The sequence below is a fragment of the Canis aureus genome, chromosome 2, assembly GCF_053574225.1.
Source record: "Canis aureus isolate CA01 chromosome 2, VMU_Caureus_v.1.0, whole genome shotgun sequence".
Classification (NCBI taxonomy): Eukaryota; Metazoa; Chordata; class Mammalia; order Carnivora; family Canidae; genus Canis; species Canis aureus.
Window position 1 is genome coordinate 49569170 of NC_135612.1, and position 25383 is coordinate 49594552.

Genomic DNA, 25383 nt, shown 5'->3' on the forward strand with positions numbered 1-25383 from the left:
CCACTATTTTGACTCAGCTTTTATTCAGATTTTACTTGTCGCCCATGCCCCCCTCCAAAAAAGGATTTTTTTTTTTTACTCATTTAATTTAAATGTGGAAATAGTTTCTTAGCACTCACACAGTTGGACCAGTTAACAGTATAAATGATGTTATAGCAAGAACTGGGGAGAGGGGAAGTGATTCCTCTGACCCATATAACCCACAGCACAGTACAGGGATCATTAAAGTGTGTGTTCGGGTGCTAGACAGAGTGCAGAAATGATGTTAGGAGTAATATGATTTTGTATCTAAAAATGATGGAGAATTGCTTTTGGTGACAGAATTATCTGGAAAACTCTTTAGCTGTTTATTTCATTATTCTTGTTCATATTTCTTCTCTGTTTCTTAGATGAAACCCAGTGGGTTCTCAAAGACTAGACAGGACAAAGATTACTTGTTCCCAAATCCATTTCTGGACACACAACAAGATTACATTGCCAAGTGTCCTTGGCAGTAGGGGTGATCAGATTACAGATTTGGGGCCAGTGAGTTGTAAGCAGGGAGGACACATTCCATTTCCCAGCCTGCCTTTCAGAGCCTTCCATCTAGAACTGCCCATGCTCTTTCCCCAACCAGAGACTTCAAGCCACACGTTGAAGACAGTGGAATCACATGTAGGAAGGAGTCTGAGCCCCAATATTACCGATGAAGCAGAGCCACCTGCAGATCAGAAACATTAGCCATACTTTACAAGTGGGGAAACTTTTGTTGTGTTAAACCACTGAGATTTCAGGGTTTATCAGATTACCAGAATAATGCACCCAGGATCACCTTAACTAATAAAGTAGGCATTGTCTACACTAAAGCTGCTTCTTAAAGAAATATACATGGAACCTCCATCACCTGCAAATACACAGAGGATGAGGTTTCAAAAACACCAAGGAGGTGAATGGGTAGAAAAATGTTGGTTAGCTTCAGGGCAGTTACCTGCTACCCTTCTAGGTCTGCAGGTTTCTAAATGATGACAAAGCCTATACCTGTAATTGGTGGTTTACAAAAAAAAAAAAAAAAAAAAAACCTTGAAGGACGCAGGACGCGATGGCAGTTATTGCCCAGGATGCTCAAAAGACATAATCAAATTCAAAACTGCTGCCTTCTCCCTACTTTACTCTTAACAAAACCAATTGTGAAAGTAAACATTGCCAGGTCTCTGTCCAGAGAATCCGGTTTTTGCAATTACCCAGGATAATAAAATTGTCCCGGCTGAATCCAAGACCTTGTCTGTAAGGGCTCTCCACTTCGGCAGCCAAACAAGAGTGACAGCAGGCACTAGAGTGGAAAGTACTACATGGGGGTAGGAGGCAGGCAGAGCATCCAGTCAAGGTCATGCCAGGGACCTGACCTTAGCCAAGTCACCAACTTCTCTTGACTTCTGTTCCATCATCTATAAATGGGGTTCCCGAAGCCTAACTTTATGACTGCGGGAGGAGGGCTAGGGAGGTAAAGATTGAAATTCTTTCAAATAAAAGGAAGTAAAGAAGAAAGGGATGGAGAGAGGGAGGGAGGGAGGCAAGAAGAACAGTTTGTATTATTTCCAGAAAGACATGTATATTGAAATTAGTGATGTGTATCCAGTATTGGAAGTTCTATAGAAAGATCAAAGGTATAAAAGGGAACTGTGTGTGAGTATGGGGAATAAGGTTAAGGACAGGAAATGTTGGCTGCAGGTTCCATAGTAACAAGGGCCCCTGGGCTATCTGAAGGCAGGGCACTCACCGTAGTGTGGAATGATGCTCCAAGCCATGGCAGATGCATAGATGCCCCCCGTCATCCAGAAGATGCCCAGCCAACTAAGATGTTCTCCTCGCTTCTCACGAGATAAGAATTCAGAAAAATAGGCAAAAACAATGGGCAGAGCACCCCCGATCCTGCGAAAATAAGATGCCAAAAAGAATCAAGTCATAACACTAAAAATGGTCATGCCAGAAGCCTAGTTACCTTATACTCCACCTTTGTGAGTTTGAAAGACCAGCCAAGGCAGTGTCGGGTTATGTGACCTTACACACTGACTTTACAACCTTTTCTAAGGTTCAACTTTAATACAGTATCTTGGAAGTCAAATACAAAACTCAGTCCAAGATTTTCTGGAGGTACCACTCAGGGCTAAAGTAGCAGGATGGTCTATAAGGGTCTAGCAAAGCCCTGCATGTACATACCCTATGCCTGAGAGGAGACGGCAGAAGAGGAAGGCTCCATATCCCTGCACGAAGGAGGAGAGAGAAGCGAAGGAAGCGTTGAGGGCCAGAGACATGCTGAGGACTCTCTTCCTCCCCAGCTTATCTGCCAGGCCTCCCAGGACGAAGGCCCCCGCCATCATTCCTAGGTAGACAATCAGCCCTGTGAAGGTGAAAGGAAAAAGAGAAGAGAGGGTGGAAAGAAGATACAAAACATTAGAAACCATGCAATGTGCTAGAAAATCCAATGCCCATTTTTATGTATTCTAGAAATTTCATGTCAAAGACATAAAAGGTGGACTATAACAGATGTTCATGGCAAATTAGAAGTATGGTACAGACTCAAATCCTTAAGAATGCTATTCAAAAAAATAGCCTCACAGATTGATACATATGTGCACATACTAAAATAGATCAACCATAGCTCGGTCTGATGTACCTTTCTTGAAGATGACTCTTTTAGAGGCATAATCTGCAGAAGGCAGTGCTGTCATTTTATTTTTAAGTGAAAAAGAATGTGTATAAAAATCCCTACCTGCAGGGGTAGGTTTAAAGAGAGAATTTCCAGGGAAAAGGCCAAAAGGGTGGAAGGAACATGGGAAGGAAGAAAAATGTACAAGTGTAAAGTAGCAATTACCAATAAGCCTGGCTATTTTATTGTTCCAAAAAAGATCTTCTCCACACTACAACCAACGTTCAGATTTCTTAGGGGAATGCATAAGAGACAAGCAATGAGCTGTCCTGTCTTTAAGACATGTAACTTCTACTTGCCTTCTAATAATAAGATCAGTCAATTTAAGGTATCATATAAATATATTGTTGTTGACATGTTTATGGTGTTCCAGTGAAAGTCAGCATCCTCACAGACATGGCACATCTCCAAAAGCATATGGATGATTCCTTCCTGATAAATAGTGAGTGCTTACTAATTATCAACGACTGTGCTAAGTCCGTATGTGATTTACTACTTCTCTGAAGGAAACTTTGCAGACCATCCTTCATGAGGAGAAAATGCTGAATGCAAATTATGGAAGGATCCTTTCACCCAGCCTTAACTGTAAATCAAACGATGAACACAAATTGTCTTTCACAGAAAGGAAGCTTTTGGACATACAGATGCTTTATTTATGCAGATGTGTGCCAGGAAGGGCCGACATAAAGCAAAGAGCTTCAATTAGCTGATTAATCAACTTGAAGGCTGGTTCCCAAAAGGAAAGATTTAAGTATGCTCTGTTTTATCTTCCCAATGACAGAGTTCGTTCTTTTATCGTCTTATTCTATGAGATGAAAAGAAATGATAACTTTGATGTTGTCAATGGCTTTCATGAAGATTTCCTTCACTTACCTGGATTGTAACTCTTAGCCTTTACATAGCTCAACACTATGTAAGATGCTATTTCCTTTTATATTTCGGTGTATGCTGTTACTTCATGGAATATGTCAACGGGTCTACAAAGTATCTATTAAATGTCTGTTATTAGGTAAGCACTCTTGTAGTTACTGGGGATACAGTGAGGTAGAAACACATGAAAATCCCTGCCTTCACAGAGCTTACATTCCATTTAGGGGAAAAGAGATAATAAATACATGAGCAAAATATACGGTTAGTGGGGAACTGATAAGAGTTCTAGAGAAAAATAATGTGAAGGAGGGGAACAGGGAGATCCAGGCTGAGAGGTAGCAATTTTAAAGAAGATAGTTCAGGAGGCCCTCACTGAGATGGGACATTTGGACAAAGACCTTAAGGAAGCCAACCATGGGGATATCTAAGGGAAATTACTGAGCCTGTGCTCCTGATCTGCCATTTCTCTGCATACTTGAAGGATCCACAGAGAAGTAATAGAGTGAGGACACCTCCTCCTCCCTATTTCACCAGTTTCCCAGCCCAAAGCTCCCAAAATGTAATGAGCAATTTCCTACTAATATTAAGTCACCAACACTTGTGTTTCGGAAAATGAGTAAAGACTTGCAAACACAACTCAGTATATGTCATGCTGTGTTGTAATAACGTGTGAGTCAGTGTGCTCTGCTAGACTATGAGTTTATCTGCTATCCAGCCCTGACCAGCCAAGAGTCTCCAATATCTAGTTCCCTGCAGACTTAATCTTGCTCAGTTCTTAGCCATTGTGAGCCATGTCCAGCAGAACTGCCTTACTCACTGATGAGTGAGTGATGCCTTACTCACACATCTGCTGCTGCCATCCCCATGCCCACCAGATAAGCCTGATTGAAGGTCAGACTGCAGCCTCCCTGTTACTTTCATTTCATGGTTTCAGTCCGCATAAGTGGCTCATGACTGTGATCCTGATCCCCATGCTAGTTTCTGATTAGCATCTCATATCCCAACCAATTGGGAAAGACCCAAACTCTGTCTATGCCTAGCCAGGTTCTCCCCAGGAAAGAACTGGATTCTATTTCCTCTGACTTAGGTAACCTACCAACATGCTGGCCATAGTCAGGAGCCCCATACCTGAGATGCCCTTCCTTCTGGGTAGACTACTGGGATATCACCACCAGCCCAACTCAAAGTGGGGTTTTACCCAAGTCCTTTGTACTTGGTAATTTAGAATTCTAGACCAGAGCAGAGAGGGAACATCTTTTTCCAAGTTAGATCTATTCAGCTCCCAAAATTTGTTGGCTTCAGCTCAACTCCTTGTCAAGAATTTCCAATACCCCATTCAGCCAACAAATACCTGGTGGTTCTCTCATGATATGTGGTCAATAACATTTGGAATAAAGAAACAGATATTGAAAGGAAGGAAGAGAGGATGAAGGGAGGGAGGAAGAGAGCCTTACCCAAATTGCAAAGTAAGTGTTATGGATGCTTTAAGACAGTGAGTAATCCAGCAATAGGTCATGAGAGCCTAATGTATCAACTCATAGCACCGAGGTAGCAAACACAGAGTGAGCACTCGCTACTAGCCTGGCTCCATGTGAACCATTTCACAGGCATTGTTGGTCTCATATAATGCTTATAACAACTCAGTGGATACCACTTCTGTCCCTGTTTTGTAAAGGAGGAAACTGATTCACAGAGAGGTAAAGTGGTTCCCCAAGGTTACACAACTAGTGAAGTATGAAGATTGTAATCTGGGAATTCCAACCTCAGAGTTGAGGCTTTAACTACTACCCTTTACTGTTCTTTATAGATAAGCATCAGATAGATTTCTTAGCTTTGTATTAGTTTATTATTTCCGTGTTTGCTCACCCTCAGAGTGGGGCATGGTTCCTTCCTTTCAAGGAGATAAACAGTAAATTATTGATTATCTCCTGGTGAGAAAGAACATTCCAATAAAGGCGTATGTCAGGTAATATGCAAAATGGAGAAAGAGCACAGTCTGGATGCACCTCACTCAATGTGGGAAGGCTTCCAAAAGAAAGTCATTGAGTTGCTGGTGAAGGACAAACAGAAGTTATTCAGGTTTCTATCTTGGTGGTTGGGGTAGTGCATCACAGGCAGTGGCAGGCAGCACATGCAAAAGACAGGGAGACAAAAAGAATACCTGATATGTTTGGGCAACAATGTTAGAGTAGTTCAATGTGAGTAGAGCAGAGTGTACATGGGGGAACCTGGTAAGGGATTGGGGCTAGGAGGTAGAGCAAAGGGCACACCATAAATGGCTCATTGGTGCGCATGCATGCATGTGAGAGAGAAAGAGAAAAAACCTATGCATTTTTTGATCCTTGCATGTGTAGTTATGTGCATGTTGCTGTTCGCACCATGTATGTGGGCCTATAAATTGGGAGGAAGGAAGAAGAGAAATCAGAGGAGTGGTCAGGAGACTTGCTGAGAACCATTCTGTATACCCTATGCCCTGGTCCCACCCTGGTCTCTCATGAGATGAGAAAAACACTAGTATCCAAGTTTGTTTTTCTTTTTCCAGTAAAGCTATCTTTAGCACTTCTCAAATGCTACTGTGCACACACAAATCATGGAAGGATCTTAGTGAAATCAGACTCTGATTCAGTAAGTCAGATGTGGGGTCTGAGATTCTCCATTTTTTTTTTTAAATGAGAGAGAGAGAAAGTGAGCATGCTAGCTGGAATGGGCGAGTGGGCAAAGAGAGGGGGTGGAAGAGAATCTTAAGCAGGCTGCATGCCCAGTGTGGAGCCTGTTGTGGGGCTCCATCTCATGACCCTGAGATCATGGCCTGAGGCAAAATCAAGAGTCAGACACTCAACCAACTGTGCCGCCCAGGTACCTAAGATTATGCATTTCTAACAAGACTGATGTTGCTGATCCATGGACCACAGTCTGAGCAATGGGAGGCCATAGCATACCCATCCTCCTGGAAGCACAGTGAGGGGATAGTGATGAGAATTCTGGCCTTAGAATCTCAAAATATCCTTCACTGATTGTGAGATTTGAGAGGAAATTCTCACACTCTCTGAGGGCCTTACCACCACATGTGTAAACTGATTACTAGAGAATTTCCAAGCTGCCTTCCTATTCATTTGTCTTTCAAAACTATAAATCATGAATGATGAAGTTGTGTAGTTTTCCCAGGAAGAACATGTTCGGATTTTGGAAATAAACCCAGTGACACATGTTTGATCAAACTATTGTGAAGCCCACACAAGACATGTCTATGGATGATACATGGCCAGTAGAACCATCAGTGTGCAATCTCAGCGACGGACTTTGTGCCAGTTGTTATTCAGCACCTACTTGGTCCATAAACACCTGTGCATTGCCAGCCAGTCACTGCTAGGCCCTGGCAATAGGGAGGCAGGAGAGAGAGAGAAAGAGAGAGAGAGAGAGAGAGAGGCTGAAAGGCTGGAGCAGGAAGAAGGGACCTGTGCTTTCTGTTCCTATGACTTCCACCTCAGCGTTGTTCACCAGGCAGCAGCAATGCTGTTCCACATGGGAGCAGCTGAATCCAATTAGCAGAACCAGCCACATCCTGCCATCCCCTCTTCTCCCACACCAACACCAGCCAGGGAGGGTCCCCCCACTTCCAGAGATCTGAATTATAGCTCCATGAGCTCCCTTCTCTGAGCATTTTGAGGCAGAGTAATTCCATTCTCTTCCCTTTCTTCCCACAGTCCTAGGGTGGCAGCTGCTCCCTGCATTCACTATCTCAGTATACTTTATAAACACATTTTACTCACCCTGCTAAAAATTTCTTATATTAAATTCTGTCTATTCTAGTAACTGACTATACTCTGACCGATCCAGACACATCGGCAAACTGATGTATCACAGAGATTCGGTTTGGGATCCAATTCCCTTTCTTTACTGGCTAAGGCTGCTGAGCCCCAGATCTGGTCAGTGACTCTCCTGGAAATTCCCTGCTGGCTCAGGACCTGCTGGCACTGCGATTCTGCTGTCCTGGCTCCTAGCCTGGGGCTTTTGTTACTTACTGTCCAAGGCAGAGGAAGAACTAGAAAGAATAAGAAAAGCTTTTCAAGATGCTGTTGTCCGGGATCAGAATACGCAGCCCCAAAAAGTGCCACTTTGGTCTAAGGATTATTTTGAGCTGAAGATGGTTGAGAAACAGCACATTCCAAAAGAAAGCTCCCTGCCCTCCTGCATATTTGCCTAAAAGCAGGCCTAGGCGTTTCATCACCACAGACTCTTACCAGCCCAGAGACAGCACAAAGAAGGATGGACATAACGAAGCTTCCTAAAACAACATTAAGGGGGGCATGTGATGGAATGAGCACTGGATATTATGTAAGACTGATGAATTCCCAACTTCTGCCTCTGAAACCAATTAGACATAATGTTAATTAATTAAAGTTAAATAAAAAAATTTTTAAAAGAATGTGAATCAAAAATTTTAAAAAATTAAAAATGATAATAAAAACCAAAACATTCTTGTCTTCCATTAGTTTGCCCCGTTTGCCACCCAGGGAAGCCTACAACCCTGCTCTTTTGTCTTGTTCCTTCTTTCCAAGTGTATTGTTCTTTGTGAAGTTCCTATCTAAAACCCAAGTCCTGGGCAGCCCGGGCGGCTCAGCGGTTTAGCGCCACCTTCAGCCCAGGGCGTGATCCTGGAGACCCGGGATCGAGTCCCACTTCCGGCTCCCTGCATGGAGCCTGCTTCTCCCTCTGCCTGTGCCTCTGCTTCTCTCCCTCTCTCTCTCATGAATAAATGAATAAAATATTTAAAAAATAAATAAAAATAAAAAATAAAAGCCAAGTCCTAACCATCCCTTTGAATGACTCCAGTGTAAGACACGTGCTAATAAATGGTTTTTCTTTTGCTAATCAATCTTTTGTCAGTTTAATTCACTCAGCCTCCAACCTGGGAGGGCTGAGGGAAGAAGCTTTTCCTCCCCTGCACTTGTTGGAAGGCTATGACAAGGATGAATGAAGGGAAGAGGGGCCAATCCACAGAGAAGAGAAATATAAAATTAACAATGCCTCTGAAATGGCTGTGCTATTAAATGTATTTAAAATTTGTCTTTAGCAGAAGAAATTAAGACAATAAATTTGGAAAACTGAAATGTAATGGAGTTATCAAAAATTACTTTAGCACAAAGCAGATAAGGGACTAGCTAGAAAGTGAGAAAGTCTATTATCCTTCAGTTCCCCTCAACAAGCTCAATGGCAGATTAAGGAAATCTCCCCTCCTACAATAAATGAGCATTTTAAGAAAATCATAAGCCAAAATTGCTACTTTCAGAGTAGGGTTGATGAGGGTAAAGGGAAGGGGATGTGGGAGGGTGAGAGGAAGTTTTAATGGGTGATAACACCACAGAGGAAATGAAATATGTCTCCATGGAAGAAAGAGGAGCCCACAATGAGCAAGAGGTGCCATAAAAAAGAAGAGCCCAATCTTGAAAGAGAGATGATCCAGTTCCCAGTCCCGGTTCCACCAATTACCCACAGCATGACCAGAGGCAACCCATTCAGCTTCTCTGATCTCTGTTCCTTCTTTGTAAAAGTCAGATGATAGTGCTTAGTGCTCATCTTGTGGAGTTGTTAGCATGACACAGCACAGTGGATTGGAAGCACCCTAGCAGGATGCTAGCAGGATGCTAGCACAAAAGTAAATGCACAATTAATCAAAGTTGCTATTGTTAGGAGCAGCAGCAGCATAGAACTGGCTGTGACCTAAGAAAGCCCAGGGTTAGAAAAATGAAAATAAGTTGGTGGTATTTTAAAGTCAAACCAATCATATTTTAAAGGAATTGGAGGCAAGGGAACAGAGACTAGCAGAAGAAATTTATTTATAGTAGCACGCCCTTTAAACGCACCTCCCTTCCTCCCTACCTGAAGAAGAAGCCAGGTTCCAATAAAAAGCTTTTTTTAACTACAACATTTTTCAAGTTTCCTCTAAGGAAACTTTTCTGGGAATTGTTTTTTCCTTTTGCTAACTCATATTTAAGCTGCCAGATTGATTGTCATCTCCTTAGAGAGGCATCCCTGATATTCCAAACTAGAACTCAACAAACTTTTTCTGTTAAAGGGGCAGAGAAAAAAAAATCTTTCACTTGTAAATAATTTACTTTGCAGATTTCCTATGGTCGCAGTGACATCTTCTTCTTCCTTTTTTCTTTATAATCCTTTAAAAATGTAAAAACAAAAGGAGGCCATAGTTTCCTGACGCCCTGTTCCAAAGGAAATTCTCTCCTCCCTGCTGGTATTTCTGCAACATACCGCTCCTTCTTTCCTATCACATGTATCTGTTTGCTATTATACACTCATTTGTTCAATATCTGTCCAGTCCCTCAGACTGTAGACCCCTAGAGGAAAGGACTGTGTTGGTTTTGTTTGAGTGAAATTCTCTCTGTGTCTCTAGCATCTAGCTCGGAGGCTGGCAGGCAGCAGCAATGCTGTTCAGATAGAAAAATCTGAAAAATACAAAAAAATGTACAAAAGTGAATGCAAAAATTGTCCATCATGCCATCCACCCAAAGCTATTGTGATAGCCTGTGTTACTCTTTGTATTTGTACTTGTACACATGCAACTACATACTCTATATGATTGAGACTATTCTGTATTAGAAGTTTCATGACCTATTTTCCATTTGCTAAATAACTCTACAAAGAACATCTTTATGCATATGTCCTTGTCTGTCATGGGGTCAGAATTGATTCCAAGAAATGAAATCATGAGGTCAAAGGGGCTCAGTGAGTTTGTGGTTCCTGAGACACGATGCCAAATCTCCTTCCAGAGAGCTAATCTACATCACAAACCTCTTGCAATCTCTAGAGATGCTTTTTGTGAATATACTCTCTGAGCATCGGAGGCAGTGGGATGAAGTATACAATTAACCAAGGACAAAGAAGCCATTTCTAACTTTCTTTCTTGAATACATGGAAATTAAATGCATTAATTACCCTGGGAAGATTCTAAGCTTCCTTTCCTTGCAACCACTCATTTATTGGACTATACATACATGCTTTGCAAGGATCAAAATTAGCACCTCCCAAATGAACTATCTCCATTACATCTCTTTATTATTCAAACAAACATACCTTTATAAAGAGCGATATTTTCTTGGACTAGGGTCTGGGAAGTTAATTTCATAAAGATTTCATGTATACAGGAATCCCCCAGTGACATCTCATTTTGGTATTAAGTCATGGAAGAATTTCAGGCTATCTATCTGCACAACTCCATGAAATCAGATGCATTAGGTTAAGTCAGCCAAGTGCTGTGTGTGTATGACATGTGGATGCTTGGAAACTTCTGGGATGAATAAACACTTTCTTTTGGATCCAGGTACTTGGCACAGAAAAGGTTTGGCTTTAACAACTTGTCAAGTGAAAACAAATCTGGCAATCACGATGTTGGACTTTTCTAGTACTTTATGTGTCCAATAAACTCAAGTGAATGAATCTTTGGTAGTAGGTTGACTTTCCTTACCTATCAAAAGTTGGAATTCTTTTCCAAATGTCACATATTTATTTAAAAACAAATGGGCAGACGAGAAAGGAAGGACAAAGGAACTAGTATCTGTTCAGCTCCTATCACATGCTAAGTACTATAGTAGGTGACATAGGTTACAATTTCAACTTGTCATTCCAACAACATGAGGGAAGTACTAATATCTTCATTAACAGGTGAGGAACTTGAGATTAAGAGTTTTCCTCTCTGATCACAATTATTAAAATATCTAAGTAAAGTTTTTCTGATATCTGATGGAAGAAATCTAGGTTTGCAGTTGAGTGACTCATCCATGGCCCAGATCATGGTAACCCTCAAGAGAAGATACACCAGTACTATTCAGGGACACCTGGGTTGGATAAGGCATTTGTCACTCTGCCTGAGGATGCATCACACTCACTTTCATCTGGCCCTTCTGCTCAGTAGAAGCCACAGCCCTATGGAAGAGTAGAATTACCTCTTCTGGAAGTTCTAGGTTCTGGGTGTGGCCAACAGGTCCAAAGGCAGAAGTCTGCAGACAGATTGGGGAGTCTGAGAGAGAGAAGCTCCTTGTTTCAGCAACATAGAGTAAGGGTAAGATCTTAAATCAGGAAGCAGTTCTCTCTTCAACCATACTTAGGGGAAATAAAGACCCTGCTAGGCAGCCTGGAGACTTCATTGTCCCAGCGGTGTGTGACCAAGTTTAAGTCATGAGGCAATATTCTGGGCCAAGCTATGAGCCTATGAGGAGACCAGGCCTCAGATCCCTGGCCATGTCTTTGGTGAGCAGAAGATAGGCCCATAGCCATGGTGGGAGCAATGGTAACAGAAAGGATTCAAGTCACTAATAAGGCTTCTGTCCATTAGCCCTGGGGCAAAGTGGTACCTGTCATTTACCTCAATTTTCTTTCACACCAGAAACAAGAGGCTTCAAGAAGCATTTCCTGAGAATACTGTGAGAATCTTGAAATTGCCTTATTCACATACTACCACAGTAGAGATCTCTTAAAAAAGCAAAGTTTCCCTTCAGGTACCTCCCACAGCAGGTGAGAGGAGGTGAGGGAGGCAATGGAGGGTGTCACCTGGGCTAAAGCCAGTAGAATTATGACATCTCTGATAGTTGTTCTGGTACTGTGGGTGTCTCAGATGTGATCATTACCCAGGGAGACCCAACAATCCCTTGGCCATTCCACTAAAGACCAAGTTGGTGCTGCCACTGTGGTCATTTCTAGAGGGTGGACCGGTCCAGGGGAATCACAATAAAGCCAGTTATGGAGTACAGCCAAGAGCCAGAAGCTGAGAAAAGAGTGGATGATAAAAGATCAGAAGAGGAAACCAAAGTCTTTACAAGGAAATTTGCTAAACCCCATTCTCTACATGTCAGTGAACCTGGCATAGGGGCATAAAGATAAATAAATCCTAGCCCTCTGTTTTCAAAAACCTGACAATCTAGCAGAAATAAAGCGGTAGGGAAATAGGACATGGTGGATCAAGGCAAGGGCCAGAGAACGGACACAGCAAGAACTCTGGCAAGCTGAAAAAGGGTGATAGCTGAGCAAGCAGATGGCCAGTGGGGTGGGAGTGAAGCTGAGCATCACAGCAAGGGATCAGAAAGTGATGCAGCTGATTATTGGCCAAAGTCAAACCCATGATCTTCCAGAACTTAGTTGCCTTTTTGGTATAATCACTTTGCACCAAAGTGGGTCACCTTGTTTTCAAAGGACACTATCCTCTATGTTAGGATAGAGTTGATTTGCAGCCGGATTGGAAAAGAACTATCTTCCTCTCTGGAGACACCTGGATGTCTGTCTCTGACTTTTGGGAAACATAAGAGCAATGGAATTTGTGACATGCTTTTTTTAAGTCTGAAACTCCCCTGACAACCTCGGGGGCCAGTTTGTTTACTGATGATTTCCAGTGGTATAAGTGATTGGTCAGCCCAGCTTGATCACAAGACCAAAGGGACATGACAGCCCCTGGGGGGACTTCTACCATGAGTTATCACAGAGTGATGGTTTCTTGCACAGATCTTGGTGGTTCAATCTGGTGACAGGTCCATCTGAGAATAAGAAGAACCCTGGAGAGACTGCCTGGATGCGTCTTGAATTCCCAGTGCTTGCCCATATGATCTTTCTCTGGTCCTTTGTCTTTAAATAAAAGCCTTATGTGATTGTACTCGGTGGAGACTTGTGAATCCTTTCAAATACCCAAAATGATGAAATCTTTTCACCACTTGGCCCAAGGGTTGCAAAATCAGATGCCTACAGGGACCAGGCCAGGAAGCGAGTGAAGCCAACCAGGCATACCTAATAAGGAATACACACCCATCTAAAGGGAGCAGCCATACCCACCTTTAGCCAATTGCTGTGTTATGGAATACAGATGCTATTTCTAGAATTTCAAAGAGCATCAGAAATATGGATTTCTAAATAAAACTCTTTGCTTTTTAAAACACTTGACTGGGAAAGCAATTATTTTCCTCCACTCTTTAAGAACCCTATGTGAGAAAGAGCTGTACAGGTTTTAGTAGTATATTAGGAACGTGAATATTCACATTTTCATTAAAATGTTTCTTGTGGTTTAGATCTCTTCATTTTTTCTATTCTTATGACAACGTGTCTTATTAGGTATCAATTACCCCCTGGGTAGTGTTTTTCTATGCTCACATCTCAGAGTCTTCATACTGCTTTTGTTTCACTTAGTATGTTCTTTATTCATCTCTTTGCATGGATGGCTCCTTCTCATACTCCAGACCCAGGCTCTGGGAGGCCTTCTCTGATCACCCATTCATAGTGATTCTCCTTCCAAAAGTGTAATCAGGCCAGTTAGAAGGCCATGACATTTATTTCAAGTGAGCAATGCTGACAGTATGGGCCAGAGTGGTAGGTAACAGTGTAAGTGGTAAGAAGTGATTGGATTCTGGATACATTTCAAAGGTAGAGTCAAGAAAATGGGTGGTTCTTAAAGCAGAGACAACCAGAGTTCCCAAGGAAGGGGCAATGAGAAGAGATCCCAGGGCAAAGTAGTGAAATGTTCCAATGTTTAAGGGTCAAAAGAATGAAGAGAAGCCAGTAGCTGGGAAGGACCAGCAGGGGAGGCAGGGAAGGGGGATAGAGGCAGCAGGAAAGATAGAAGATTATGGTAGCTGCAAGTCCAATTAAAAAAGTGTATCACTGAGGAGTGGGGGTAGACTGTTTCAGTTGCCGCTGACAGGTCTAGAAAGCTGAGGACCAAGATTGGACCGCTGGATTGGCCAAGTGGGGCCACTGGTGATCTAGACAAGCACAGTTTTAGGAAGTGGCAGGGACTATATCCTGTTCCCAGAGGGCTCCAGGGAGAATGAGAAGTGAGGAGTTAGACTCGCTGAATTTTACCAAAAAGGGAATAGAAAGGATGAGTGCAGAGTCAAGATGGGAGAAACTGTATCGTGTTTGTGCATTGATAGGAATGGCTGAGTACAGGTAGAAAATGAGATGAAGAGGAGGAAATTGATCATTATGAGTTGTGTCTCCTTCCCTGGGCATGGGCATCTGGTGTGAGAATGGGCACATTACACTAAGGTTCCTCCACTCCCACAGGAATAAGGTAAAAACAGAGGCAATTAGCAAGGGAGGTGTGGGGGTTAAAGCTGTGGGGCTTCTTTACTGGTGGTTTCTGTTTCCTTGATGAAAGAGGGACTGAATGTTTTGCACTGAGAGTGAGGATGAGGAAGAGATGCTGGGAATTGACAGCAGAGGGTAAGGCAGGAAATAGTCATCAGGAGCATGGGAAAGTAAATGGTTCATGGCAATGAAAAATGAAGGCTGGCAGCATAAAGGGCCCCTTGAGGCTACTGATCATGAATTTAATGTGAGGCCAGTGGATAGCACTGTGTGTGGCTCACCAGCCATGTTCAGCTCCAGGGTCCATGGAATAGACTGATGAAGAGTTAGAGGGAACCAGAGTGGGAGAACACAGAGAAGTAAAAGATGCACAAGGAAGTTGATGGCATATGCAAGGAATGGTTAAGATTCTGGTCCATACAGTTTAAGTTGTAGTTTCTGTTTTTTTTTTTTTTTTAAGATTTTTAAAATTTATTTATTCAGAGAGAGAGAGAGAGAGAGAGGCAGAGGAAGAAGCAGGCCCCACGCAGGAAGCCCAACGTGGGACTCGATCCCGGGTCTCTAGGATCACGCCCTGGGCTGAAGGTGGTGCTAAACTGCTGAGCCACCCAGGCTGCCCTGGTCCATAGAGTTTAAGCTCAGTGAAGAATGTGGTGGGGACAAAAGGGTGGTGAGGACAGACCAAAGGCTGAAGGTGTCCCTGAGGCTGAAAACAAGTGGAGGCTGGAGAACTAGAAACAGAGTGAGTTGGAAACAGAAGAAGGGGTGTTTCCTATTGGAGTTGCAACGGAGCTGGAGTTAATGGTCATGATAAGATCTAGATAAGACCAGGAAGGTAAGTAATTGAGATCACTGGATTGGAAGGTAAGTAATTGAGATCACTGGTAAGTAACTGACATCACCTCAATGAATGACAGACAGGGATATTGGAGAGCACTTACTGAAATCACCAAGAATTCTAATGGAAATAGTTTTGGAGTGTGACAGTGAACCTGGAATTAAGATCCTCAAGGAATGAGGGGGCATGAGACAGGGATCAGTAGGTGACTACCACAATAATACACTGTAGGCAATTATCTCAGTGACACATTAAATATGGATATAAGGGAGGAGGAGGGGAGAATGGTCTGGAACTGTCAGTGAGAAGCAAGGAGGAGCAATGGGACTAGGGGTATGGAGTATGAGAGAGAAAACAGCCACCACTCGAGACTGCAGAAGGATACATTTCAGGTACAGCAAGAAGGCAAATGGCCTTAAGAGAAGAGGTGAGAGAGAAGAGACGGGGAAGAAGGGATGGACAATGCTGTACAGTAATGAGAATCTGGGTGATAAGGAAAGTCATAGAAGACACAGACCCCTCACAGTGACCAACACAGAGAGTGATAAAGGGCATAATGAAATTAGTTCCGATGCTCTCAAGACCAATTTTGGTGGCAAGGCTGATAGTGTTGGGGAAGAAAAAAGTATTGGAGGGCCTACAATGAAGAGCACAGTGAGCTCTGGAGCCCCCTTTGTTCCTGCCAATGGAGGAGTGGAGGTCAGGGGAACCATCTTATTTATTGTCTACTTCCCTGAAAATGTTAGCTCCATGACCAAGGGAGCTGTATGTCATTCATCAATGAGTCATTCAACAAATAATTGATTCCTTAGAGTTATTATATAAAATAAAGAATATACAAAGCAACTTCATATGTATTGGGTCCTTATTGGGCACTGTGATCAACCCTTTATGTGCATTATCTTATTTAATCCTCCCAGTGGTTCTGCAAGGTAGGGATTTATAGTATTTTAATCCCATAAATAAAGAAGCCAAGGTTGGGGATGCCTGGGTGGCTCAGTAGTTGAGCATCTGCCTTTGGCTCAGATCGTGATCCCGGGGTTCTGGGATTGAGTCCCCTACCAGGCTCCTCACAGGGAGCCTGCTTCTCCCTCTGCCTAGGTCTCTGTGTATCTCATGAATAAATAAATAAAATCTTTTAAAAAGAAGCCAAGGTTCAGGGAAGTTAAGTGACTTGTCTGGGATGATAGACGTAATTAATGGTGTAGCCAAGATATAAAATCACACAGTCTGTCTTTAAAGCACTTATACATATGGTAGACTCTGTTGGTCACATTCCAAAAAAACTTCTTCCTTCTTCCTTATTAAAGAAACCTTGGTTTTTCTTTAGGTATTAAAATGTGCTCAGAGAAATTGCCCCCCTATGTACATACTCAACCCTAAGGGGTAGATCATAATGAATTCAAGATGGCCATCTTCATCCAATTCCTTTTGTCAGTGATTTATTCAGGGAGAGCAATAAAACATATGGGTGTATTTGTCAGAGGCTTCTGGGCAATATTTTTCTGCCTAATAAAAGCAGAGAAAGCACTCCCTTGCCACCATCTCTCTTACTTTCTGTTTGGAAAGTCAGTATGGAAAGATGCAGAGCTTAGAGCTTCAGTGATCATCTTGTGACCATGAGAGAAAAGGAAGGAGATGACAGAGATGACAAGCCTTATACCCTGACGTGGGTGAACCACTGACCCACCCCCTGGAACCACCTAATTTGGGAATTCTTGATAAGTAAATAATAAACATCTCTATGATTCAAAGCCATTGTTATCAGCAACTGAACTGCATCCAAGACACATACTGCCTCCTAAAAAAGAAATCATACAGGTAAAAGATCATCTGATTGATTTACATAGTCTTTCTTAAAAACAAAAGGCAAGACAACTTGGTATAGAGGAAAGAGCTCTGTGCCAGTAGTTAAGCGTCCTAGGTCCTAGCCTCAGAGTATCTGACCTTGACCAACGCATTCCCTCTTGGTGCTCAGTTTCCTCCAGTTAGAAAGGAAAGGCATGCTAGGAGTTCTCCTTCATCCCTCTCACTTCTAATCTTAGATGATTCTATCATGTTATAATTAATGGCTTGTGCCTTATAATTTGTTATCACATGTCCTTTCAAAGATAACACTTCCCTTTCTGGGACCCAAGAGAGGTGAGGCAGAGGGACCAAGGAAAGGATGAAACTTCTCTGGGCCCTTTCCTACATGTCCCCAGCAAAGAGGGATGCATGCCTCCGAATCAGCAAAAATTCCAGCAGTGAAACAGATAATGGTCACTCTGCACATTTGAGCAGCCCCAGCTAGGGACCCCCATGGAGTAGAAGGTGTTCACATTCAATCTGTTTAGTGGACTCCACAGGGCATGTCAAGGGCTATTACAATCCCAAGACCGTATATTTGACTCTCCCCTCCCTCTTTCCTGCCCAGCTACTAACTGAGACTTTTTCTGGAAACTAAAACAATCCTTTGCAAAGTGAAAACTAACTCATCTTGGCTTGTGGTGCACATGATTTATAAATAAAGTTGGATTTTATATACCCACTGGCCTACAGAGGACCGTTTTAGCTGAATAGTTGTGAATGCCACATCTGACATGATTCTTGGCAGTGCAGTGCGGGTATAGGGGAGTTCTTTTTGCCTCTGTTGCTCTGGTCTCTACACAGTGATGGATCATTCCTTGAGACGTCTTATATGGCCTGATACAGGAAGGCAGAGCTGCTTTTCACTCTTTGGACAGCCTACTGGGGGCTGATGGTCTATGCCTCAGGGACCCCTGCGAATCCCCAGTAAAATCAACATCTGCCTTTCTGGTGCAGCTTGTTGGGACATGGGCTACATCTACAGATATGAGCTGTACCCTACTCCAGCACTCCCATGTAGGCCCGGTGCTTGCAGCATCCTGGAGTGGGTACCTAGAAACAACTGCCATGGATGGGACAGCAAGGGGAAGGAGAAGCAATAGACTTTGAAGTCAGACCTAATCACTGGTTTCAAATCCTAGACGTATCATTAACTACTTTTGACCAGTTACTTTAACCATTTGGAGCCTAACTTTTCCCACCTGTAAAATGCTGAAAAGAATGCTTTCCTTGCGGGTTGCTCTAAGGATGATAGATGTCATATATCAAATACCTAGTACAGAATGGTTGCCCGGAAGAGCTTACCAGATTATAGCCCTTGGTGGTGGCAGTATAGTTATTATAATTGGCTTTTAAATTATAAGAAAGGTCACAGAGGTTGTATCAGGCACTGGGAAATAACTGATTTCCAATAAATGGATTCCTTTGGCTTTCTATGAAAAATTCTGTACAAGAGCAAAGAATCTTTCAGCCTCATCACTAGAAAGTAGCCCACAGTGAAGAGAAGTGACAATGAGTGACAACACAGGATAAGAAAATGCTTTCAGAACTGAACTTTGGGCTGGCATACATCACCTAAGATCTCTGACAACATTCCTCTCATCACATAAACTGGAGATGATCATTCTGACCATCTTACTAGGTTGTTTAAAATTCAGAGTATCCATGAACACCCCCGAAAATCTGTAAAGCACTGTGCAAAAGCAAACATGATTTTCAGATGCAACCCCATTTTTTCATGCTGGTCAAAGTAGACACAAATATCCCAACCATCATTACAAACATAAGAAGGAAGCCTTTTGGGGACATTCTTACAGAGCACAATAAGCAAAAACTCTGACATCTCAGCAGCTCCTACTGCCACTAAGCATCTGTAAAATACTTAGCTCTCTAACCTGGCTGCACCACAGAATCACCAGGGACCTATTAGCAAATACCTATGCCCACACTTCACCCGTAGAGATTCTGACTTAATTATTCTAGAGCAGGGTCTGTTTCTTTCTAACGTGACCTTATGGGAAGACAGGACTGAGAAAATTCATCTAGAAGTGGTTCTCTGCTGGAGCTGATCCCCCCCCACACAACCTGACCCCTCTCTGGGGGACATTTGGTGACTTCTGGATATATTTTTGGTTGTCATAAGTGGGAGCTGGGTGCTTCAGGCATCTGGTGGGGTAAAGGTCTAGGGTTCTGCTAATAGCCTTGAATGCCCAGAACAGGGTCCCAGAGCAAGGAATTATTTAGTCTCAAATGGCAAGAATGTATGCTGTTGAGAGGGGCCACCAAGAGGACTGGTTCAAAACAATCAGTCACTGATTGCACCGCACAAAATGGCTCGGCAATATTTCTGGTCCCTCCTGCTCCCTTCTCTCCAGAATGTTGTCACTCTGCCATCATGAGCTGGGGTCTATTTCCCCTCCTCCTTGAAATGGAAAAGGTCTTCATGATGGCCTCAATGAAAAGAATGCAGCAGAAGAAACACTGCCTGCCTCCTTAGACTTCATCACAAAAAAAAAAAAAAAAACATGGAGATATATATCACATCTACTTTATCCATTCATTAATCAATGGACACTTGGGCTGCTTACATATCTGGCCATTGTAGATAATGCTGCTATATATACATTGGGGTACATGTACCCTTTGAATCAGTGGTATATATACACAGTGGAATGTTACTCAGTAATAAAAAGGATGAAATATTGTCATTTGCAATGATGGAGCTAGAGAGTATTACAGTAAGCAAAATGAGCCAATCAAAAAAGGACAACTGCCATATGATTTCACTCGTGTGTGGAATTTAAGAAAAAGAAAACAAATAAGGAAAGAGAAAAAAAAGAGAGGGAGGCAAACCAAGAAATATACTCTTAGAGGACACACTGTTGGTTACCAGAATGGAGGTGGGTGGGGGCATGGGTGAAATAGGGGATGGAAATTAAGCAGGGCACTTGTGATGAGCATCAGGTGATGCATGCAAGTGTTGAATCACTATATTGTAGACCTGAAACTAATATTTCACCGTATGGTAACAAGAATTTAAATAAAAACTTAAATATATGACTTTTGCTTGTCTTTCTCTCTCAGGGTAGGCACCTTGGCCACCCTGAGCCAACAAGTATGAAATCTGTCTTGAAGCTGCCATGTTGGTGTAGAGAGACCCTATAACATAAACAGCCCCCAGCTGTTTGTGTCTTCCCAGTCTTGGCACCAGGCATGTGTGAGTGAGCCTTCAGATGATTCTAGCTCCACCTTCCAGTTGCCCTAGGTAAAGCCAAGTAGAACAGAGGCCAGGTGTCTGCCCAGACTGCAGGTTCATTAGCAAAGAAGTCAGGTTCTTTAGCAAAGAAAATGGTGCAAAGGTTTTGGTTCTACAGGGAATGTATGTTTGTTTGTTTGATATGCAGCAATATAGAGTCAGAAGGAAGCCCACTACAATTCTGTGAAAGATCCGTGGCAGGCTCACCTTGACTGGGCCAATGACATCAAAGTCTTTATATACTTTTACAGGGATAGGGCTATCTATATGTATTAAGCCCATGCCCAACCCTGCAACTTCCCCTCCATTTGCAATAAATATACCAGTTTACTTGAGAATTCCTCTCATTCATTCCTGTTGTATTTTCCATGGTCAGGGAAAGAGTTTCATGAGCTTTTATTATTTGCTGAAGTTTTCCATGATGGGGACAAATATAAATATTGGGAGGCCAATATATATGAATAACCACGACATTTTTATTTTGATAATAAGTAAGTCCATGGTTAACCAAACATCTTTTATTTACAAGGTTTCAAGGAGTGTGCATATAAACATAGAGGGGAAAAAATATCCTTCAAGTCTTTGAAAGTCTTATTGCCAAAGGAAATGTTCTGCAAACAGAATAGACAGAATGTGCTCAAGTGTCCTTGCTCTAACCAAGGTTCAAACACGTGAGAAGCTAAACCATCAGGTTTTGCGGATGGATCAGAGGTGCAGGATGAACACTGAGTAAGCACCTACTGTGTGCACATACCAAGCTGCACAGTTAGCATGAGCTTCCATTTAATCCTCTCAGAACCCTGGAGGGTGGCCTATCATCCTCTGTTTCCTTCTCTTCTCTCTCTCTCTTTCTCTCTCTCTCTCTCCCTCCTCCCTCTCTCTCCAGACAATGCCATTTACTCCAAGTAAAACTAAAAACTACACATACATAAGCTCCAAATATCGTTGATTCAATGTAGGTTAAAATCAGAGTAAAGGGACGCCTGGGTGGCTCAGCAGTTAAGCGTCAGCCTTCGTTCGGCCCAGGGCCCAGGAGTCCCAGGATCGAGTCCCACATGGGGCTCCCTGCAAGGAACCTCCTTCTCCCTCTGCCTGTGTCTCTGCCTCTCTCTCTGTGTCTCTCATGAATAAATAAATAAAATATTTTTTAAAAATCAGAGTAAAACCCAGGATACATAAATTTGCACTAGCAAATAATAATTTGAAGTGGTTGACACAAGGGCTTTGAGACAAAGGTAGGCACTAACCTTTAACGTAGGAGTGAGTGAAAAGGCACAGAAACCAAAACAGCTGTAGACAGGTGGGAAAGTCCCTCTCTCAAAGCCAAATCTATACTTAATCTGTATCCCACATCATGAAAGTGAGGATTTTCTTTGCAAGAAGTTCTCCTTGTAAGATATTTTTTTTCCCCAAACCTCCATCGTTAATTGTGAAAAAAAAAAAAAAACTCTTAATCTTAAGAACATGATGCTTGGGATACCTGGGTGGCGCAGTGGTTTAGCGTTTGCCTTTGGCCCAGGGCGCGATCCTGGAGACCTGGGATTGAATCCCATGTCGGGCTCCTGGTGCATGGAACCTGCTTCTCCCTCTGCCTGTGTCTCTGCCTCTCTCTCTGTGTGACTATCATAAATAAATAGAAATTAAAAAAAAAAAAAAAACATGATGCTAGTTTTTTGGATGGATGATTGGCCGGTGGGTTAGTTGGTTGCACAGGAAATTGTTTTTACTCTTTGTATGTCAGTTTCAAAAATATTGGCTTTATTCATAAGCTTTGTAATAGTCAACCCTTTGCTATGAATGTGCTGATCTTATAATAAACACAACCAGCTGTGGGAAAGTGTAAATCTCTTAAAAGAGGCTAGCTTCTTTGCCCAGATCCTCTGCTTCCTTCCTTGCATAAATTAAATTAAAAATGGTACTTATAGCAGAAATATTTTAAATCTCTATATAAAAATTTTGATTTTTCAAAACACTCAGATGGCATCTACTATTTCCTCGACATACCAGTCCAGGGGCTGCACATTTCTCCCCCAGACCATTCCAGTAATCTTCTGTCAGCTGTCCTATCTCTAGCCTCCCTGACAATCCATTTTTCATCAATGTGGGGTTTGCCAATTGCTGAGTAGATCTACCCCAATGACACATTCCAGAACTGGGGGAATAACCACAGGAGGGTTTGGGGATCCACTGAGTCCTCTGTGAGAGGGACCTGAGCTAAATCTCCATTGATCACCTAACCTCCATGGGCCCTTACTCTGCCTGGTGGGCGACAGAGATGTTAAGGTCTCCCAGAATTAGAGCCAGTTCAGAGCCAATGTCTCGCAATCTTCAAAAAGTATCATTATTTCCATTTCCCCAGTGCACAATTGGAAAGATTGTGAGAAAGAATGTTTTTGGTAGTGTACCAGGATCCATCCTCAAAGAGACTCAGCCTCTTCCTCATTCAGGGGTTTTGGGTCTGTAAACTGGCTCAAGTCTGGAAATTGACATGATGCTGCTTTTATGATACAAGTTGGAGTTTTGTTCAATTTACCCAGAATTTTTCTGCTTATACGGAACATGAGTACACTTCCTGCCTGTTTCACTTCTGGAAACACCACAGTCTCCACGAATCAGACTGTTCTAATTTCTTCTCTGACCCTGCCAAACTCATTACACTCATTAGCCGGACAAAAAGTTCCAAGGGATTCTGTACATGGTCACCTTGCCTCTTCAAAGTATTCAAGGATGATAATTTGCATATCTCTGTTGCCACATCACACCATGGATGGTCAGTGTTCTCTTTACTGGAATGGTCAATCATGTCTATATCTAATCAGATTAGAGAGCCATTTCCAGAAGCGCCACAGCCCATTCTGATTCTCATCCTTAAGATTCTGTTCCTCTAGAACCACTCCCAGTACGAAAACCACTGGGGCAGCTAATCCTCCTAAATCACAGATCCCACCTCATCATTCCCTTCCTCAAAGGCATTTGATAGCTCCTCATTAAACAAGTCCCCATTGCCTGTGGACTCAGACCTATTGATATAAATAACACACACACACACACACGGCCAACCAAAGCAGGTACACACACACACACGTGTGTGTCTGTGTGTGTGTATGTGTATTCCTAGCAGTGAATTTCACCATCATTAGTATTTATTTTCATGGTGGTAGGTAAGTACTTACTGAGCACATATTTTGTGTCAGGCTCTAGGGCCCAGAGTGGCCCTCCTTTCAGGAACTGACACTGAGAATTCAGGGCCTAAAGAAAAAGTAGTTCATAAATCAAATGTTCTGCCTTGATGTTCACCTCAAACTCACACATAAAACAATTAAAGGATAATTTTCCATGACAGCAGAGTAATAAATGCATCTCCATGGACGAGATGCCTATGGATGAGCTGCCATGGAAATTCAGCTCAAAATTTATTCTAATGAATCTACCCCCTGGGACATTGCTCTGTGTCTGCCCCATAGTTCATGCAGACCTCAAGCTCCAGGGGTCTCTTGTTAGGTTCTAAATTACTGTCTTAAGAGTAGGACTCCCTGAGTTGTCTGTCCACTGCAAATGGCAAGAAAAACTAAGAGCCAATAAAATACACGTCAAGCAACTAGACCCTTCCAGGAAATCAAAATTCTGAAGGCAAAAATGGAACTCTTGCATGAAAATGGGACTTTCTTTTGGTCAGCATTAAGGTGGGAAGAGTCCACCTTTAGTCCACCAATTTAAGGAGTATTTTTGTAATTGTGGAGAAACTTTGGTGTCAATGAACAAATCCAGGCAGAGGAGGGTGCCATTGGTTTGCCCTATGTGTCACCAGTATTAAATGCAAGGAAACAAGGCATTGAGATGCCAACAGTGGTTGTCACTTGAAAACATCAAACACAATCCTGAACTACCTACCTTTACAGTTATTTCTTTGAGTGATTTTTTACTTATAAATGGAAAATACATTGTATTACCTGAAAGGGGATTAAAAAGAAATGTGAATTCATTCATCAACTACCTAAAATCTCAGAGGCAGACTTCAGAGCAGCCTATTCTCCAGCTCCATCCAGTACACATCTTTGTTTTCTTCATATCTGTACAATAAGGATAACATTGGATGTGCCATTGAAAGGTTCCCTATGCTGTTTTATATTTTATATCTACTGTGTGAGCTCTAACTTTGCCTTTAGAATAAAACTCATTGATTTGTGTCAACTACACTTGCATTAAAAAAAAAGCAGAACATAAAACTGCAAAAATAAATAAATTTAATTAAATACATAATACAGTTGGACATTAAGTATCAGATAGCCTCCCCCTAATTTTTAACTTTTTAAATGGACTTTAAATAAATAAAATCATTTTGCTCTGTCTCACAGTGTGCAGACAGGCCTTGCCAGAACCATCTATCCTTGAAATGTTCTGAACCACACTCTAAAAACAAGCAGTTACTTAAAGCACCAGTCTAGCATTGAGTTTCTTTATAAGGAAGTCATGGTTTTGAAAACAAAGTATTTTATTCCATGAAAAATATATCTTAGACCAGAAAAGTGGTATACAGAGTTTTACTTCTTGTTTTGTAATAAACTACCAAGAAACCATTCACATAATAATGTTGATAAGTTAGCATATATATATATATATTTCATTGTGTGCTATGCCCTGCCTGCTTTGGTTGACCATCAACCAGAGGGAATACCAGACATACGGTAATACTCAGTAGTTTTAAAAATAATAATGAAGGAAGGTTTTAACTCACAAATGGATGCATTTTCCTTGTCTTGAAAGAGACTGACCGCTTGACAGTAAGCAGGGCAGGACCTTCAA

At 42.2% G+C, this 25383-nt stretch overlaps 1 protein-coding gene and 1 long non-coding RNA gene across 7 annotated transcripts in view; one reads left to right on the forward strand and one right to left on the reverse strand.

The window, feature by feature from the left end:
- Positions 1 to 25383, reverse strand: part of SV2B (synaptic vesicle glycoprotein 2B) — a 173597-nt gene that overhangs the window by 41135 nt on the left and 107079 nt on the right. For all 6 annotated transcript variants that reach the window (XM_077871235.1, XM_077871264.1, XM_077871217.1 and 3 more), the window contains 2 exons: positions 2197 to 2377; positions 1757 to 1908 (listed from right to left, as the gene is read on the reverse strand). In XM_077871235.1, the coding sequence (XP_077727361.1) occupies positions 1757 to 1908; positions 2197 to 2377 (333 nt within the window). The remainder of the gene's footprint in view (positions 1 to 1756; positions 1909 to 2196; positions 2378 to 25383) is intronic.
- Positions 11546 to 13211, forward strand: LOC144290667 (uncharacterized). Its single transcript, XR_013358245.1, has 3 exons — positions 11546 to 11630; positions 11955 to 12082; positions 13064 to 13211. It is a non-coding gene; the product is annotated as an uncharacterized LOC144290667 (long non-coding RNA).